Raw genomic sequence first — 18,613 nt, 5'->3', positions numbered from 1 at the left:
ACACCAAGAGTGAGCCCGAGTGTAAGCCATGCGCTCTGGGTGGCAGAACGACGTGTAGCTCACAGATCAGGATGCATGTCCCACTGTGGTGAGAGGCTGTGCGTGTGCCTGGGGATATGTAAGGAAATCTCTTTACCTTCCTCCTGGTTTTGCTCTGAACCTAAATCTTCTCTAACGACTTTAAAAAGGCAGACAGCTGTTCTCACCGTACCAGAGACACCTTCCTTTGTGCGTGCATGCGTGCGTGAGGGTGTGCACGAGTGGAGAGAAAGCAAGTGGAGGAAAAAACAAGATAAACAGGTAGAATGTGTGTTGTCGGGTGAAAGGACTGTGACATAGAAGTGGGTTGGTGCCAAGGTGGGCAGGTGCTTGTAGCTTTAGCTGGTGGGCAGGACAAGACCTCAAACAGAAGGTAATATTTGATAATGACCTGGAAAAGGGTATGGAGATGCCCTGCAGGTATCCAGAGACAACTGCCGCAGGCAGAGGCAACAGAGAGTGGAGGAGAGGGTGGGGACTGTGGGGGCTGCTATGTGACTTTCAAACCTCAGGGTCAAGGGCCCCACTTCAAGGTGAAAGCTGCCATTAACACGGCTTACATTCTAATGCAGTTTTGTGGCTCTCTGTCTAGGAGCTCAACACCAAATTGCATGGTCATTGAACGTCCACAGACTGTGTGCACAGTCACTGCCTCTCCAGCCATCTCATTCTTATAAATTGGCAGTATTATTTATACTTCAGGCTTTCTCACAGGAAGTATAATAATGCAGGTCCCTCCAACAAATTACAACTTCCGGGGGTCTCAGTTGATTTGAACCTCACGATTCACAGAAAGATGGGAGGCATTTCCCCATTTTACAGATGAGAAAACCGAGGCTTTCAAGGGTATGCACCTATGACTTTCTTCGATAGGGCCATTTTCTGCGTCTACCACCTTGCTGAGTGTGCAGTCACTGTACTTCCTCTTTCTCAGGTGGGAACCATTCCTCTCTGAAGGTGGAACTCACTGTGTACTTATCTTGACAGTTTTGCTTAGCTCTGGACCTGACTGGTAGAAGCTGGGTGCTGAGAGAGCCGGCTCGGTGTTAGATTTGGGTCTAGCAGGGCCACACGGGAGTCTGCTCACACCGGCTCTTGAGAATCAATCGCTAAGTTTTGAGAAACGTTAAACTGGCTGACACCACATTGTTAGGTTGAAAAGAGCCAGGAAGGGAGTAGGTCCACCTTGGAAAATGGCAAACACCACAAACCAGGGTTTGTCCCCCTCCCTCCACCCAGGAGAGTTGGTTGTCAACCATCTCCAGCATGGCCCAGCTTCTCACCCCAATACCACCTCTTGTGAGCTCTGTACCCTTGGGAGAAAAATTTAACCCCTAGTTCTCAGCCTCTCCAGCTGTAAACTGGAGGGGATCACATCGCCTTGCAAGATAGTTCTGAGGACTGAGGTAAAATTCAAACGGAGCCTTATACCACAGGTGACCAGTAAATGCTATCATCACTGCTACAATTGAACAAGCATGGCATGTGTTGGATAATCCATGCACCAGGAGAGGTCTGGTTACAGAAAAACACATGGGACACAAGAGGAGCAGCCAGGAAATGGGCACAAGGTGGAGTCACCCTGTGGTGGAGGGGGCGGACAGAGCACCCAGCGAGCATCCAGGGAGTCCCGGCTCTTGCATAGGACAGGGTAAGTCCCCTGGCTTCTCCAGTGGATTGCTCGTTCCTGACTCACTGCAGCATTGCCAGACACACCAGGCCATCCCTCTGACCTAGCTGTGTAGCCCCGAGCTCTGTTTTTGCATGGTGTGGCCTCTGGCTCCTCATGCAGCCCCCTCATACACAGTGCTGGACGAATGTCAGAGTGCAGCCTGGAACACCCCTCAGCTCACACACCAGTCCACACCCTGCCCTCTTCAGAACAGCAGCCCCCAGGCCAATACAGAGAAGACTGGAAGTGTGGTATCTTCAGAACATAAGCCAAAGATATCGGGGAGAGGCAAGGGTGAGGAAAGGACCACAGACAAGAGAGCATCACCTCTTCCTTTGATGCTGAAGGTTGCCATGGTGATGACCATCCTGGAGGAAGCACAGATTGATGATGTCACTACTTGGAATTGGGAAAATCCCACCACTGTTCTCCTGCTTTGTGTGTTGGGGATGGACCAGGATACTGCTTGACCCCAGGCATGGTTGGTGTGTGGAATCTCACTATTTTGTAAGTATCTTGGGGACACCAAAGGACAGTTACTACTGAACCCTGATGGAGGGAAGGGAGCAGGACTTGTGAGTGGTTTTCAATGCGTTTGTGCTCTCTCATCTGTCAGCTCTGTAAGATGGAGTCTTACAGAGACTTGCTCATTATTCTCCCACCAATGTCCAGCACAGCACCTAGCCTATCACAGACTGGGAAGAGCAGCCAAAAAAATGAGTTTATTGATTACTAGACACTGGAGAGCCAGGGATGGATAAGGCATGTTCCCGGAGCTGCTGGCCAGCTGTAATGGAGGAAGCAGCTGACCACAGTGGATATGCCTGTAAAGGAACAGGCCAGAAGCAGGCACTGCTGGGATGGGGGGAGAGAAAGACACAGGGAAGCTCGAAGAAGGAGGTGATGCCTGCACTGTGAACTCCAAGAAGGCAGGAGCCACACCGATTCTCCTGGTCTCTGGACCTTTAGGACATAGGACATTGCCTGGTCCCACGGGGAGCCCTGCCAACACCTGCTTCATGACCTGTGAGAGGAAGAGCAGAGGTCTCGTGAACAGTGAGCAGGGGACGTGACATTCCAGGCAGAAGGAACAGCATAAGCAAGGGCCTGGAGAGATGAGAACAGGAGGACTTGTCACAGATACTGCAAGTCACTCAGAGTGGCTTCAGCAAAACTGACCGGGAAGGCAGCAGGGGTAGTGTCAAGAGATGAGCTGGACAGAGTGCCAGAGCCCAAGCCACAGATAGACATTTATCCTGTGGGCTTTGAGGAACGCTGTGACGTTTCACCCAGAGGAGTGACAGGCTCAGAGCTGCACTTTGATAAGATTTACACTGCCTAGACCAAGCGGATGATGGGTCACGGTGGCCGAACATTGAAAAGCTACTTCGGGGGGCTGCAGCATCAGGTGGGTCCCACTGGGTACTTCCCATCTCTGTCCTCCTCCAGTCTCTTCCCCTGTCCCCTGCTTCAGCCAAAGAAGCTCTGCCTTTGAGTACTTTTTATAATTTCACTTCATTTTTTATTGTTGTGTAGGGGAGTACATGGTGGGACTTACAAAAGTTCTTACAATATATCAGACATATCATACTTGAATTCAGTCTTAGAGTGACACAGAGACATCTGTGTATTGATTCATTCCATCACCACTCAAAGAAGGCTCTAGAAACAGAGCTGCTTTGAGAAATATTTACACTGACTTTGGTGTCTGTTCTCGTCCTGTGGTGCCAGATGCTTACTCTGAAAGTTGTTTTGACAGTAGTTGGTGGAGGTATCTCCCTCACTCAATTTTAAACAAAACATTTCAACAGCAAGTTGAGTAAATACAGCCAATTAGACAAGTAGAAAAGAATTTTGAACATATGCTCTGAAAATGCGAAGGAAGGGCCTACCCACTAACATTTATTCAGGCTGACAGTTTAGTGCTAAAAACTCGGAATTTGTCTTCTAAAAGTCATCAGGTGCTCACTTCTGGTGCTAGAGGAGATGAGAGAACAGGTAGTCCGCGCGCAGAGATGGAAGTGACCGTCTGCAAGGCACTCAACCAGCGAGAGCCAACCTCAGAGAAGAAGTGCTAAGTGGCACCGGCAATCACAAAGGCCTTTATGAAGTGGCCAAGATGAGTGGGTACTTGTTACATGTCATCCCACTGTGACATCATTGTCCTTTCACTTGTGTTGTACAAATAAGAAACAGACCCCAAGAAGCAAACCACCTGCTTCCAAGGCCTCTGCGCTGGTCAGCTTGGCTGCCACACAAACACCATGAACAGGGTGGCATATCGTTTATAGTGCTGCAGGCTGGAACTCCCACGCCAGGGGAATGGCACAGCCAGGTTCTGGTTCTGGTGACAACTCTCCCCAGCTTGTAGACAACAATGTTCTTGCTTGTGTCTTCAGGGTATCTGTCTCTCTCTCTCTCCTGCCCCCACCCCAACTCTCCTCCTCCTTCCCCCTTCCTCCTCTTCCTTCTTCTTTGAAAGCCACAGCCCTTTCAGATCAGGGTCCCCATATCACTTCATTCGCCGTAATTACCTCCATAAGCCTCTGTCTCCCTGGAAGTAGGGGTTGACATAGGAACGTGAGTGAGGACATGCTTGGGTCTATAGTCTTATTGCTGGCAAGAGGCAGAGCTGGGATCTGAAGCCAGAGCACAGACTCCAAGCCAGAGTGGGGAAAAACCTCTTCCCTCCCTCTCCCTCCCTCCCCTCCCAGGGCTCCCTGTAACAGTGTGCTTCCTTTGCTCTGGAAGGGGATTTTTCTTTCCCTTTTCCTTCCCCAGATGTCTTAAGCCAGGGAGGGCAAAATAGCTTCACTTTAGAACAGTCGAAAGTACTGCACTTGACCACTCACGCCGGGTTATCACAGGCTTGGGAGCACAAGTCATTCATTCTTCAGATGCAAAACTGTCATGAGAACTAATCAGTGCCAGCCGTCACCTGGGCCAGTTACTGAGCGTGTCAGCAGAGAAGAATAACGAGAAGGCGGGAGTCACACATCATCCCAAGGGCATAGTAATTCGCTGACATACGATTAATGCAAAGCCATGGTGTCCTCACCAGCCCAACAAGCAGCTCCACACCGAGGACTCACCCAGCAAGGGCCACAGAGACAGCAAAGAGAAGCCAGTGGAGAGGACTGGCCAGGCAAGAAGGGGTTACGAGTGTTACCCAGTGTAACAGCCTGAGTTCAAGTCTCACCTCTTCCACTTATGAGTGGTGTAACTCAGTTGCTCATCTTTGAAATGGGGATGGTAGAACAATAGGAGGAAATGAGCACAGCTGATAGGAATAAAGAAGTTAAGTAGGTGACATCGTACCCAGTGAATGTGGGAGACCATCTCCCTTTAAGACTGATGGGCTGAGTTTGGACCAATCCAGTTGGAGCAGGCAGTTAAGATGATGTTCAGAGCCAGCTCTGTCCCCGAGAAGAGGGTGGAGCTGTCATGGGGGACTCCCACACAGGACAGAATGGGTGAAAAGTGAGACCCAGCACCAGGCAGGAGCAGATTCCACGTGAATTTTTCTGGAGGTGCCCTTTTCTCCTCATGAGACTCTGGAGGCCCCCTCTCCTGCCCCTCCCCCATGGTCTTAGGAAGGGACCCTGTCCCAAGTCAGGCCAGCTTCGACTGCAGCCTCTGCTGAGGCTGCTCAGTGAGTACCAGGGGCTGCAGGAGTCGAGGCTCTGAAAATAAAGCTAATACAGGGGAGGCAGAGAGACCACAGATAGCTCTGCTGCTCCACTTCTTAATGACAGAGCCAAGAAATCCCCGTGTGTGCTTAGGCAAATGTAAGCCTCTCTCCCTATCACTCAGTCAGCACTGACTGTACGGTGTGCGGAGGACTCAGAGCTGATCAGGGGACCGGTGCCCCCTCCTTTTAACCTGTGACTTGAAGGGTCATTGTCTATTTTTTCATGGATCTGTTCATGTGTCCTTCTATCACTTGCCTGCCATACCATGTGTGTATTTATCATGCCTTTACCTCTCGCCCATGTGTCGTCATACACATTCATGTGCATGTATACAGGGCCTCTTTCAGTGAGTGGTATTATCATTTACAGAAAATGTACTTTCATACATTTATAAACACCTGCAATAAACAGTTAATGATGTCCATTAACAAGTGAGGAAATTGAAGCCCAGAGATTTTGGGAGGCGACTCAAAATCAAGCCATGGGTTTGCTCCTTTCTTGCTTATGATGGGAATTTCATGTCACTAGAGGCAACATTTACAGAGAAATTTCTTCTTTACCCAGCGCCTCTGTGGAAGGCCACTGTCGCTAATCTGTGGGCATCTTAGAGTCCATGAACTCTCCTTTGTAACACAATGGACAAGTCAACTATGCATCTGATCCCCTGGGTCCACTCCCAGGGGTCTCTCCTGAAAGATATTAGGCTCAAGAAAGATCACCTCCTCAGAAGTGATGCTGACAAAAATAATCAGAGACCGCCCGCCCTGAGTAACCCAGATGACAGGGTGAGGCTAAGATAGCTCATGCGCTTCTTCCCCGTGGAACATTACCTAGCTGTTAAAAATGACTTTCAAAGACTTTGCAGTAAAGAAATAGTGCCCCCTAGTAGATTTTTCAATCTCTTTAATGAATGTCATTGGAATTTTGATGGGAATTGCATTAAACATGTAGATTACTTTGGGGAGTATCGACATTTTTACTATGTTGATTCTACCAATCCATGAGCATGGGAGATCTCTCCACTTTCTATAGTCTTCCTCAATCTCTTTCTTCAGAAGTGTATAGTTTTCCTTGTAGAGGTCTTTCACATCTTTTGTTAGGTTTACACCTACCAGACCATTAATTTGAAAGAATTAAACAAAAAGTTGCTTTGCTAATATGTGTATTTCATATCCATGAAATAGACAGTCACACGTCATTGCTACAAGAGAACAGAAAGAATTGCATGCCTAAAAAGTCATAGGAGCGTGATGGGATTCTGTGATTATTGCTTTTTTATATTTTATCCTCTGCATTTTGTAAGGAATGTATGCTGCTTTTCTGTTCAGAAATTTATTATTAAAAAGAGTTCTCTTACCCAGCAATCAAAACGAAGTTTGCACCCCCCGCCAAATGGTGGAGGTGTTGGATCACTGCCTGGACACATGAAGAAAGACCTATTGGTACTCAGATTCTGCAGTACCACATCTGGCTTGGGTTTTCCCCATGGAAATGCCAAAGTCTGGGGCATGTGCCTTGCATACTTTGATTTTCCCTTTCCTTCTTCTTCTCCTCTCACCCAAGGCTCAATGTGCTCTTGGGTGTGACCAATTGACACCATTGGTGGCAGTAAGAAGCAAGGGGGGAGGGAGCACAGGAGACATCCCCATGAAGGTCTCCTTGCAGCTCAGAAGGCCCACAAGTCAGCGGGCCTCACTCCTCTCACCAAATCATGCTCAGGAAGCCCCTTTGTTGGATGCTATGTCAAACTCCAAAAGCAGAGCTCCAAGAAACCACCCTGCTGTCGGGAAGCAGGCATTGCCAGAAAGGCCAAGTAAATCAATAGTCGGGGTGCACGGTGGTAAAGGCTGCTAGGTCAACACAGGGCAAGGCAGAAACTACGAGGGGGAGGCCCTGGCCTGAGGGCTTCCTCAGCTGGGCCCCAGGAATGTACAGGTATGGCTAGGGGACAATGGAGGACAGAGGCCATGACTATTTCAGGAAAAAGAGACATCAGGAGCAGGGAACCATCAGAAGGGTGGCATTTCTAGAATGCAAATTTAAAATGGAAATAATAACCAGGGATGGGGTGCAGAGAAAGTTCCAGAACATGGGTCATGATGGGCCTTGTGGGCCAGACTCAGAACCTGGAATTTAGCACCTCCATGCTGGCCACCTCTCTTCCTTCTTGCCCTCAACATGATGGGTGCAACTTTCTAAAACGCTGGACGGTCCTGAGAAGGCTCTAGGCATTCTCAGGTAACATGCGACATATTTTCCACACACACAAAACCACCTCCTCTAAATCTGTTTTCAGCTCTGATTCATCAGGTAAGAGAACAGAATTAAAATTAAAGTGAGGTGCACGCTTGAAGGTCTCATCAGAAAAGGTAAGCTACAAGATCCCCGAGGGCGCACGAACGCAGACATAACTCCCATCCCTGGAACACAGGGGTCACTCCGTGGAGCCCGGCCACTCACCACAGGTTGACCAGGAACGGGTGCTCCAGCCCCTGCATGATCTGCAGCTCCCGGAATACGTTCCGCACCTCGTCCCTCTCGATGCACTTCTGCTTGCTCATGTATTTCATGGCGTACATCTTCTTCGTGTCTCGCTTCTGCACGATGCATACCTGAGCAACAGACAGAGGGGACAGTGTTCAGGCAACATTTGAAGAAAAAGAAAAAAAGAAAAGACAACCCTCAATGCATCTCCATGGAAGCCTGGGCTCAAGTCTGCTCTGACAACCTGCTTGCTGGGCAGCTCTGGCTAAGACAAAAGATGGACTCCCATGGGCAGGTGTCAGACCCAGGATATCTGCTCTGTGGGTGGTCCCTAAAGTGGGGAAGAAGGGACAGGAAGAGGGCAAGAGCCAAGAAAGAGTCTAGAAAGCGAGGCTGTCATAAGGAGGGCAGGTAGGGCTGGCGTGCCTGTGCGGTGAGTGGTGACATGAAGGGTTCACAAGGACCTTCCCAACAGTGCGTGAGGCACTGACACAGAGCCACAAGCCAGCAGCTTAGACCGCAGACCTGTGCTATCTCAGCTCTGGAGAGGCATGGGCAGGTGTGCTCCCTCTGCCCCCCTCAGAGGGCCCTCCGGCCTCATCTAATCTATGCTTCTGACTTTGCCTCCCTCATCGTGTGGCCTCTGTACCTGTCTCTGTTCCCAAATTCTCATCTTCTTGTAAGGTCACCAGTCACAGTGTCACAGTGCGTTTAGACCCACTCTGATCCAATACAACCTGTCTTAACTAATTACACCTGCAAAGACCTTATCCTCTGCTCTCCTTGGCTTTAGTTACCTGCAGCCAACTATGGTCTGAAAATATTAAATGGAATTCATAAGTTTTAAATTTTGTGATTTTCCGAGTGGCATAATGAAATTTCACAGTTGCTCTGTCTTCCTCCCCCCAACACATGAATCATCTTTGTCTGGCGTATCCACGCTGTGTGTGCTGACCACCCGATAGCCTCTCAGCAGCCCTCTTGGTGATGGGAACAACGGGTGCAGAATCACAATGCCGTGGTCATGTGACCCTACTACGAGCCTAATGCCTCCACCAGCACTTCATCCCACATCACCGCGAGGAGATGGGCAAGAACAGTCTGGTAAGGTATCTGTCTTAAGAGAGAGGGCATGAGACCACGTTCGCCGGCTGTCATTACAGTGTATTGTTAGAATTGTTCTGTTATTATTAGTTGCTGTTAATCTCTCGCGGTGTCTGATTTACAAATTAAACTTTATCGTAAGTATGTTGGTATAGGAAAATAATTGTACATATAAGGATCAGTACTACCCAAGGTTTCAGGCGTCCGTTGGGGGTCTGGGCATATGTTCCCCCCACGGATAAGGGGGACTACTCTGTTTCCAAATAAGGTCACTTTCTAAGGTTCTGGGCAAACATGAATTTGGGGGTCACCACTCAACCTGGTATAGCTACTATTTCTATCCCCAGCCATCCTGGTTCACATGGAAAAGGAGTCCCAAGAAGTCAAACGCACTGAGCAGAGACAGGGTGTGGCAGGAAGACAGTCACACAGAGACAGTTTGTGCTCTGGAGCCACTCTGACCAGGGCTTCGATTCCATCTTTGTTGTGTCACCCACCCTCTCTGAGCCTCAGTCTGCTCTTCAGAGCTTCTGCTCTTTACTATGTGAGAACACAGCAAGAACTTGGCAGACTGCCTCCTGAAAGGGTTCTCGCAGAACCCACATACACTGGTGCCCTGGTCTCAGAACTGTGAGAAATACACGCCTGCTGCTTAAGTAAACCAGTGTGTGGCATTTCGTTATAGCAACCCTAATACGCTGAGATGGTGCTCTTATTCAGATGAGGATCTTTGCAGATGTAATTAAGGATCTAACGATGAAGTCATCCTGAATTAGGGATCAAATGACAAGTGTTCTCAGAAGAGAAAAGAAAGGAAGACACAGAGGGAGGAGGCCACATGAGGATGGAGGCAGAGCCTGGTGGTTAACAGCAGGCACTGTGTAGCCCCGGAAGCCCAGGGAGAGCACTGGAGCCTGTGGGAGGAGCCAGTCCTGCCCACACCTGGATTTGGATCTTCTGGAATTGTGAGGCAGTCAGGTTGGAGACCAGTAGAAAGAGCCTGGCAGCACCCGTGGCCCTTGTAGGGGACCAGAACCCAAGGACTGGTGGGGTGATGGGCAGGTTGATGCCTGGAACCAAGCTCCAGCCCCGGTACAGCTCCTCCCGGCACCAAACCCCTGGCCAACCCTGGGCTTGAGGAATCTTCCTGAACTTGACCATCTGTGGCCTTGTAAACACTGGGCAGGTGATTGGGAGGGAAGGTCACCACTGTCACCTGTAGCTGGCTCTGCCCACATCCTGGGGACCTCCAATACAAAATTGAAGGCCAGGTCTCAAGAAGGACCAGTGCTCCTTAGCAGGGCTGCTCAGAGTCCTCGTCCACAGGACATCACAGTTAATGAGGCAAGAACGAGCAACTGGCCAAAGCCGCCCAGGTTGGCAAAGGGCAGCAGTCAATTAACAGTCCTCGTTAGTCTAATTCAATTAGGCTTTGATGCTATCATTAGTCATTCCACGTGCCGGGAAAATAAGTAACCCACCAGCTAGCGCAGACTAGGCCAACACTGGGGACGTCACCCTGACTTCATAACCTGAGCACCGACAGCATCAATCCCATAACAGTCCTGGGACCCCTGAGGGCCCCGGAATTCTGCATTTTTTAAGTGTGTTCTGGGGAAGGCTGATGTGCAGCAGGGTTGAGTATCACTTTCTGGAATCTTCCAGAAAGTTCTTGTCTGGCTCCATCCTCATCACAACCTTTCTGGCCACTGGTCAGAACAGCCAACCCAGGTTGGCCATGGAGCCAAGGCAGCCTCATGCTGGGGACCAAGGACCACAAGGGCATCTCACACAGTGAGCCTGGGTGGCCCCTCTCTCCCTTGCCTCCTGGATAGGCTATGACTCCACCTCTGCTCTGTCCACTGGCCTCGGGCTGATGCATCGCTGCACCTCTCACCTGACCTCGCTCAAGTGGCTGTTAGCAAAAGGCAAACACGCTGGATGAGGAAACAGCTACAGGGTGATATCAGAGGATCGAAGCTGTGTGTGCAGGAGCAAGAGTCTAAGAGTCAACTTGAGAAAACAAAACAAAAATCAGGATTAAATGTGGTTGCTAACGAGAGAGGCATGCTGGCTGCCAGTGTTCAAATAGTTAGCTGGCTTTGCCTGCTCAGCCTGCACCACCCCTTCCTCCTTTATGATAGGATGATTTTCTGCACAGAGGCAGTGACATCCCTTATGTGTGCACTTGGAGCCGGGGTGACCACAGTTGTAATCAGGGAGTTGTTAGTTTGCTGGAAGTTTCTAGGGAAGCCAGTATTAATGGGGAGAACTACAGGTCGTTTCACCTGTCTCCCCTGTGCCACTCATTATGTCCCTCTTACCTTGAACAGGGATATAATGTATGCAGTTACAGCAGCGATGTGTGACCATGAGGTCAGAAGACACTCAGAGATGCAGGACCTGCTGTCACAGAGCCACTGCCTTCAGCTTTCATGGAATGGGAGAAAAGTAAATCCCTGTGTGTTTAAGCTTTCTGTCCCTCTCTGTTGAGCCTGTCTCATCTGATACAGAAGCTATCCACTGGCTTGTCACTGCATATAAGTCCCAGAAGGCTTCTGACCAATGGTGGCCTCATTTGGGTGATGTTTCACTGAGTACACATTTACTAAATGTCTATCATGGGTCTGGTGTCATCAAGTCATGAAGATGTCACACTGCCCTAGTGACTCAAGGTTTCACCAGACAATATACAAGAGTGAAAAGTCAAAGTCCCTTGCTGTGGGTCACCAGGCCTGGGTGGCCTAGCTCCAGCTCCCCTCCCTCTCCACACTGGCCTGTGTGCCATCTTGCACCTGTTCTGCTCCTCCCAGGGGTTAATGGACTGGGCCCCACCTTCCAGCCCTGCTCATGGACTACCTGCCCAGGTAACCACCTCTGACCTCACTGCCTGAAGACTAGAGCCTCTTCAGCACCCATCCTCCACCTGCCTGCCCACTGTCCACCCAGTGTCTGTGGCAGGCCTGCTTCCTGGAATTTACCCAGCCTAGTGTGTCTTTGCACAGAGCTGTAATGACCATGACAGCAGGGACCTCTCTGTCTTGTTCACCTCACCTGGCACAGAACAGCCACCTGGTTGATATCAGAGGCTGGGTGGATGAAGGAATAAAGAAGTGATTATCACTAAGAAAGAGCCCTATGGGGGAAGGTGGAGCCCAGAGCTGAGGAACCTCAGAAGAGGGTCCCACCAGAAAAGGCATTGTGGACAAGGCTGAGTGCTAACACATCTCAGTTGTCAAAGGCTGAACTCAGAGCACAGAGGTGTGAGGAGGGCGAGGGTGTGTAACCAGGAAGGGAGAGACAAAGCCACTTGTGCAGGCGTTGGCCTGTGCTGGTAGGCTCCTCAACTTGCTCATCTGGGCAGGGGTTAAAAGAGTCCTTACCCAGACAGGCAGCTCAGAATGTTCCGGGGAGAAGTGAGCAAGCTGGTTACCGTCACTGAGAGCGGACCCTCCTGTACATCCAATCTGCAGGCAGCAGCACACGTGCCATGGAGAGGTCTAAAAGTGGCCCAAGAAGGACCCCCAAATCAGGCCATGGTTGTCTGGTGTGGAGGTTAGCTCTGGTCTGGATCGGAGTGTACAGATAGAGGTCACACATGACTCTGGATGTGTCTGTCAGTGGCTTGGGGTGAGATTAATCTTTTGAGGAAGTTGGCTGCCCCTGTACCGTGGGCGGCCTCTTCCAGCCCAAGGAAGACTTGAGTGGAAGGAAAGGCCGAGGAGCAGGGGATGCCTCTGAGCTGAGTGCAGCACCAGTCAGGGGGCTCCAGTCAGACTGTCCATCCTGCAAATCCTGGACTTGCTGGCCTCCATAACTGCACGAGCCAATTCCTTAAGTGACTCTCTCTCTCTCTCTCTCTCTCTCTCTCTCCCCCCTCAACCCTGTCATCTCTGTTTCTCTGGAGAACCTGACTACGCATCTGCTGTGAGCCATCAGGACCAGAATTGGCTCCTGAATTCCACTTCTTACAGGCCTGGGGACCCCTTGAGGCCACCACTGCTGGAGTGTGGCCTTTCTCCACATTCCCCTAAAGAGAGAGCACACAAGGTTCACACAGCTTAGTCTGGACTCCGAAATATCTGTCCATAGTCACTGTATGAAAAGCGACATCCCCGTGGGAATGTGTCCCCCTCATGGAACCAGCACCACTCCATTGTGACAGCCAGAGCCACCTAACATTGCTTCCTTCTGTTCTGATGCTACGGGGTGCTACGAAAGGGTTTGAAAAGTGAATCCTAGAGACACGTTTGCTGATGAGTGGATGAAAAGAAGGGTACGTGCACACATCATGGTGGTGGTGGGGGTGTTCTAGTGACAGCAGGACCAGGAGAGTTTGGGGACAATCCCAAGAGGTGACTGTTTTATAAACTAATTAATGCCACAGTGCTCTCTTTCTCTCTCTCTCTCTCTCTCTCCCTTCTTCCTCCCTTATCTCTCTCTCTCTCTCTCTCTCTGTCTCTCTCTCCCTCTCGCGTGCTCTCTCTCTTTCACACACACACACAGGCTCCCTTCAGAGTCACCAAGGGCTCTGGCAGTGTCAGAAAACATCAACACAAAAGGGAGGACAAGGCCCCAGGCCCAGCCCCGGTGCCTCGGCACCTCCAGTACCCCTGGGTGAGGGAGGATGGGGAAAGGCCTGTGCCTGCCTCACAGAATGAGCTACCCCGGTGTGACGACCGGACAAATGCACATAAGCGATGAAGTGTGACAGCTGGCCAGCCAGGCATCCTTCCCGCTGGTGGAGGCTGGACAGTGTCATCGTGAGACCTGCATTTCCTGGGGTATTTAGCTCTTAATGAAGTGCTCCCCAGGAGCCAGCAAACGCCTCCAAGTGTGCCTCGAGCCAAACACGACCTAATTAATATGAAATGAATAAATATTCCATTAAGAAATGGATTCCATCCTTCCTAAAGATGGTTGAAGAGGTTGCTCCTCAGAACACTGGCTTCCAGCATCCTAACAGGATTGTGACATAAGCAAACAGCTCACTCAAGCCTCAAAGAAGCCAGGCAGCTTGCCCAGAGGCGCAGAAAGCTCATTAGCTGTTGTGCTGCCAGTTAATAAACTCATGCAGTTTCCTGAAAAGAGCAACCATGTATTCTGAGTTCTGCTAAGGCAGACACGGTGCTGGCATCACACAGACATGGCTGCCATGGCTAACTCTGCTCTGCCTCAGGGCCTTTGCACCTGCTGTCCTTTTCTCTGCAATGCTCTCCCTCCAGATCTTCACATGGTAGTTCCTTCTCAGAAGTCAGGTCTCACTTTAAATGTCTTGCAGAGGCAAGGCTGTCCCCAAACTGCCAGCTCCATTGCACCAGGGACCCCACCCCTTCAGCCTGTGTTTCACAGTGTCACAGGTGTCTAGAATAAGAACAGGGCAGAGCACTTGTCCATAAACGTTTTCTGTCCAGGCAAATCCTGCCATGTGCCACTGTGCGTCATCTTCTCACAACTTAAAAGATGAGAGAGAGTCTAAAAAAATAAACTTTTAAGGAGAAAAAACTCCTGATAAGCTAAATGTTTCTGAATATTCAAACTGACAAACACATATGTAAAATCTGGTCCTTGCTTAATTCCCACAAGGATTTGTTGCATTCTGGGCACTAAATTGGTTAGTCTGCTATTAACCAAATATTTTTTTCATGCCAAATTTGCATGCAGCTGTGAAGAGCTGGTGGTGTGGTTGGGAGGAGTGACCGTCTGCGTGGGTATGGAAATGAGGACAGGGCTGCGTTGGGTCTGGGGTCATCATCTGTGCAACTCATGCTCAGTTTCATCCAGAACCTTCCTTTGAGGGACACGGAAAGCAATTATCCTATAACTCCATGCCACTTTGTTTCCGTTCTTGTGCAGGCTGCGCCTGGCTCTTCTGTGAATTTTAATGATGTCCCATTTATTTTGTTTCAACCTGCAGTCTGCTAGGCAAAGGGCCCATCTGCCAGTCCTGGATGCCCCTGCCTTCCCCTGGAAAGGACTCGGCCTTGCTGACATCCAAGTTAATGCATAGGGGACAACTTCAGCCAGGTCCTTCTTCTGCTGCCTCAGGCATCAAAGGGCCAGGAGGAGCCCGTGCATGGCGGTGGGTGAGGGCTGCAAGAATGGGTGTAAGGCGGGAGATGGTGAGGCATATTTTTGAGCAGGCCCTACTCGGAGATGAGCGATACAAACCATTCAATTAACCTTACCTGCTGATTGGTCACTTGTCAGATTCCTCATTCACCCACATATTAATGTCTGTAAGTCACTCATTGGTATATACGTATTGTGTGTATCATATACACTGCATATACACACAATGTCCACACACACTGCATGTGTGTGAGTATACACACACAGAGGTATAATTTTATGTATGTTTACAGTGTGTATTTGTATAAATACTGCTTGGCAGGGAGTGTATGCCACCCCTCCCACCAGCGTTCCCTGTATAATGGCCTGGTCTCCAGGGTGGCAGCATTGGGAGGTCCTGTGGACCTTTTAGAGGAGGGGCTTAGTGGGACGCCCTTAGGCTATTGCTCTAGTCGGGGACTGTGGACCCAGATCGCTCTGTCTCTCTGCTTCCTGGCTGAGATGCAGTGATTAGCTCCAACACACTCTTCCACCATTGCCATCCGCTGGCCTCACCAGAGACCCAAACAATGGGGTTCCCGAGCTTGGACTTGAACCTCTGAATCTGTGAACTAAATGAGCCTTCTTTTCTCAGGTATTTTGTTGTAGTAACATGAAACTGAAACAACGTACGTGTGCATTTGTTGTATGTATTTGACTGCACGCATCTATGTACTTTGTGCCTTGTGTAGAGTATGTGTGGGGGAGGGTGTATGTAGGGGCGTATGCAGGTGTCTGTAGGTGTATATAGGTGTGTGTGTGTGTGTGTGTGTGTGTGAGCTTCCAGAGGAACCCGAGCCAAGGCAGTGGTCATCAGGGCCAGGCGGGGTGAGGCCAGTGAGTGTTCAGGCACAAAATCTAAAGAAGTGAGTATCCATCTTGCCTCCCCTTAATCACAGCGCTCACCCACAGAGCTCTGCTGTCTGCCCATCTCTTACACCTGTTTCTGTGTCTTTACTTTGAGTCTCATTCTTTCCTTCTGCAGATAAACCTCCAACCTACCGATTGTGAGAAAAAGACCACAAATGTTGACCTGCTTTCTTATAGCACCTGATAGGCAAGGGGAACAAGTCTTTCACCTCTGAAGGGTGGGGCTCGGATCACATGACCACTCCTTGAACCAAACACTGTGTCCATCCATGTCACGTGTCCTCCTCAGAGGAGAGCAGTGTGTGTGGTGGATGGGGAGACATGGAGAGCACCAGCCACCCTGGTCCCACAGAGAGGGTGAGGGGAGTTCTGCCAAGGAAGGGCTATTACTTTGACAAGAAAGGGGACAGGCCCAAGAGCATTCAGGACAGGTGAACAGGAGCACTCCCGTCCACTGTGGTGCTCTATCCTCTTCCTATGTTACCAAGGAAACCAAGCTTCAGAGACCTCAATTCACCTGCCCAAGTGCCCGCAATTCAGAATCAGCCTGGCTCCAAGATCTAAAGTGCTTCCACTGGACCTGTAGAAGGGATTTTATAAAAACTCACCAAAGTCTCTAAACTCAGAATGTTGCTGAAGCTGTTCACTTTGTGCTGCCTTGGGAGCAAGACTTCTCCCCGAATGAAAGCAAAATGAGATTGTTGTTGAATTCACATGTGTGTGACTGACTGATAACCATTGCTGTCAGAGTTGACAATAAAAAGTCTTCCTGAAAACTCCTAATAAATGCCAGATATCAAACCTGCCAATGGCAGAAAGCAAAACCAAAATATTCAGTCATCATTTGGTGCCAGCCCACCTGCATGTTAGTTTATAATAGCCATTTAGACTTCACCTGAACTTACCATGAGAAGTAGTGGTTATTCGGTATTTTGACCAGAACAAAGCTATGTTCTGGTCTCTTAAAATAAGCTAACCTCATCCTGAAAACCAGACATTGTGCACTCTGTGTGATTTTATGTGTCATCAAGGTATTGCTACAACCTAAGTGAGTTAAAACTTGACCTCAGAAAGCCTGGACTTTTTTTCAGACCAACTCTTAACTGTGTTTTTACTACATTGATGTTCCAGATAAGAGGTTCTGAGAGCCAGGCCAGCAGCCAAGAAGCCTCGCAAGTGGAGATGGAGCAGGTAGACAGCATCCTCAGTGGATGATGGCAGGCTGCAGCCAATTTAAAAATCGCAAAGCCACATGCCAACAGATTTGGCAGAATGTCACAAAAGGGTACAAAGCTTCAGGTGCCACATAGTTGATGGCAAGAGGGTAAAGGTGGTGTGGCAGGCTTCTTCATGACACCGACTGTGTTGTAGGCTAAAGGAGGAGCTTCAAGTTTCCTCAACACGAGGATGAGAAGCAACAGGAAGCCCTGTCGGGTCTTTCAATGTTTTGTTGTTTGCTGCTGTTGCTAGGTTCAGTCAAGGGCAAATTACCTAGGTCTGCTGGACCACAGCCTTCTGAGGGGTCCAGAGAAGAAGCGTCAATGCAAACACTGGACAAAAACACTGCCCATCGCCCATGGAGCTCTAAGGATGACATGGAGGATGTAGGCCGGAGGAGTCCGGCTAAGAAAAGAAGTGGACTGAGATTAGTGCACAGCGTGCAGTGCAGGTCCAACCGGGTTAGCTGCTAAAAATCCCAAGTTTCTATAGTCACGTCCAGGATGTGACCTGAAAATATCTGATGCATAAAAGGCCAGGAAAATGTGACCCACTCTCCATACAGCAGTAATCGACGGAAGTGGCTCTTACGATGACTCTGACATTGGAGTAGCATAGGGACATGAGAGCAGCTGTTAGAGCGAGGTCACGTGATGCAAGGTAAATATGGCTGAAAGAAATGACAAGACAGGAGATCCAAGGAGCAAAGACAGAGAAGCTATTCTTGAAAAAACAAGAATTTCCACCCAGGTATATCATAGTTAAACTCTAAAAGTAAAAAGACAATTCAAAGGAGGAGAGACAAAAGTGACACATTACACACTGGAAGGTAAAACTTCCCAATTTGATGACTGCCCATGAGAAATCATGGAGGATGGTAACAATGGCACAAAATCTTTAAAATAATGAAAGAAAAAAACTTAGTCCCTCCCAAAATCTACATCCAGAAGAAGTATTCTTGAAGAAAGAAAGTGAAATAAAGCATTTCAGATAAAATAAAATGAATTAACAGGAGCTCTGCACTGAGCCAAATACCATAGAAAATTCTCCAGGCTGAATGCAAATGATACCAGATGGAACTCAGATCTTCACAGAGGTACGGATGGGTAAGTGTCAGGACTATTTTCTCTCCAGTTTTTTAAAAAGCCAATTGTATACATATATAATTCATGTATAATGTGTATACATGTCTGCATACATACACACTTATGTTAGCTATTTAGATATAGTTATAAAACACTAACATTGTATTAGAGATTTAAAATTTCCAAAGCTGCCAGACTTTTGAAGATGACTGTACAAAGGCTGACAAATGGACCTACACACTTGCAGTGTTTCTGTAATCCATGCAGTGTAACTATGAGCAGAGCCAGAAATAAGTGACAAGGTATATAATTATATATACCTTACAATTTCTAGAGTG

The 18,613-nt window shown here is 49.0% G+C and overlaps 1 protein-coding gene across 14 annotated transcripts in view; it reads right to left on the bottom strand.

Moving 5' to 3' along the window:
• Window positions 1–18,613, bottom strand: part of Stk32b (serine/threonine kinase 32B) — a 331,454-nt gene that overhangs the window by 234,097 nt on the left and 78,744 nt on the right. For 13 of the 14 annotated variants that reach the window (XM_074042636.1, XM_020178357.2, XM_074042642.1 and 10 more), the window contains one exon: window positions 7,864–8,015. In XM_074042636.1, the coding sequence (XP_073898737.1) occupies window positions 7,864–8,015 (152 nt within the window). Of the gene's footprint in view, window positions 1–7,863; window positions 8,016–12,374; window positions 13,041–18,613 lie in introns of those variants that run through there. The other variant, XM_074042643.1, reaches the window with a different exon arrangement.

This window comes from Castor canadensis, chromosome 9 (assembly GCF_047511655.1).
Source record: "Castor canadensis chromosome 9, mCasCan1.hap1v2, whole genome shotgun sequence".
Taxonomy (NCBI): domain Eukaryota; kingdom Metazoa; phylum Chordata; class Mammalia; order Rodentia; family Castoridae; genus Castor; species Castor canadensis.
Note: the sequence above shows the minus strand (reverse complement) of the source record. Positions and strands in the feature narration are given on the sequence as shown.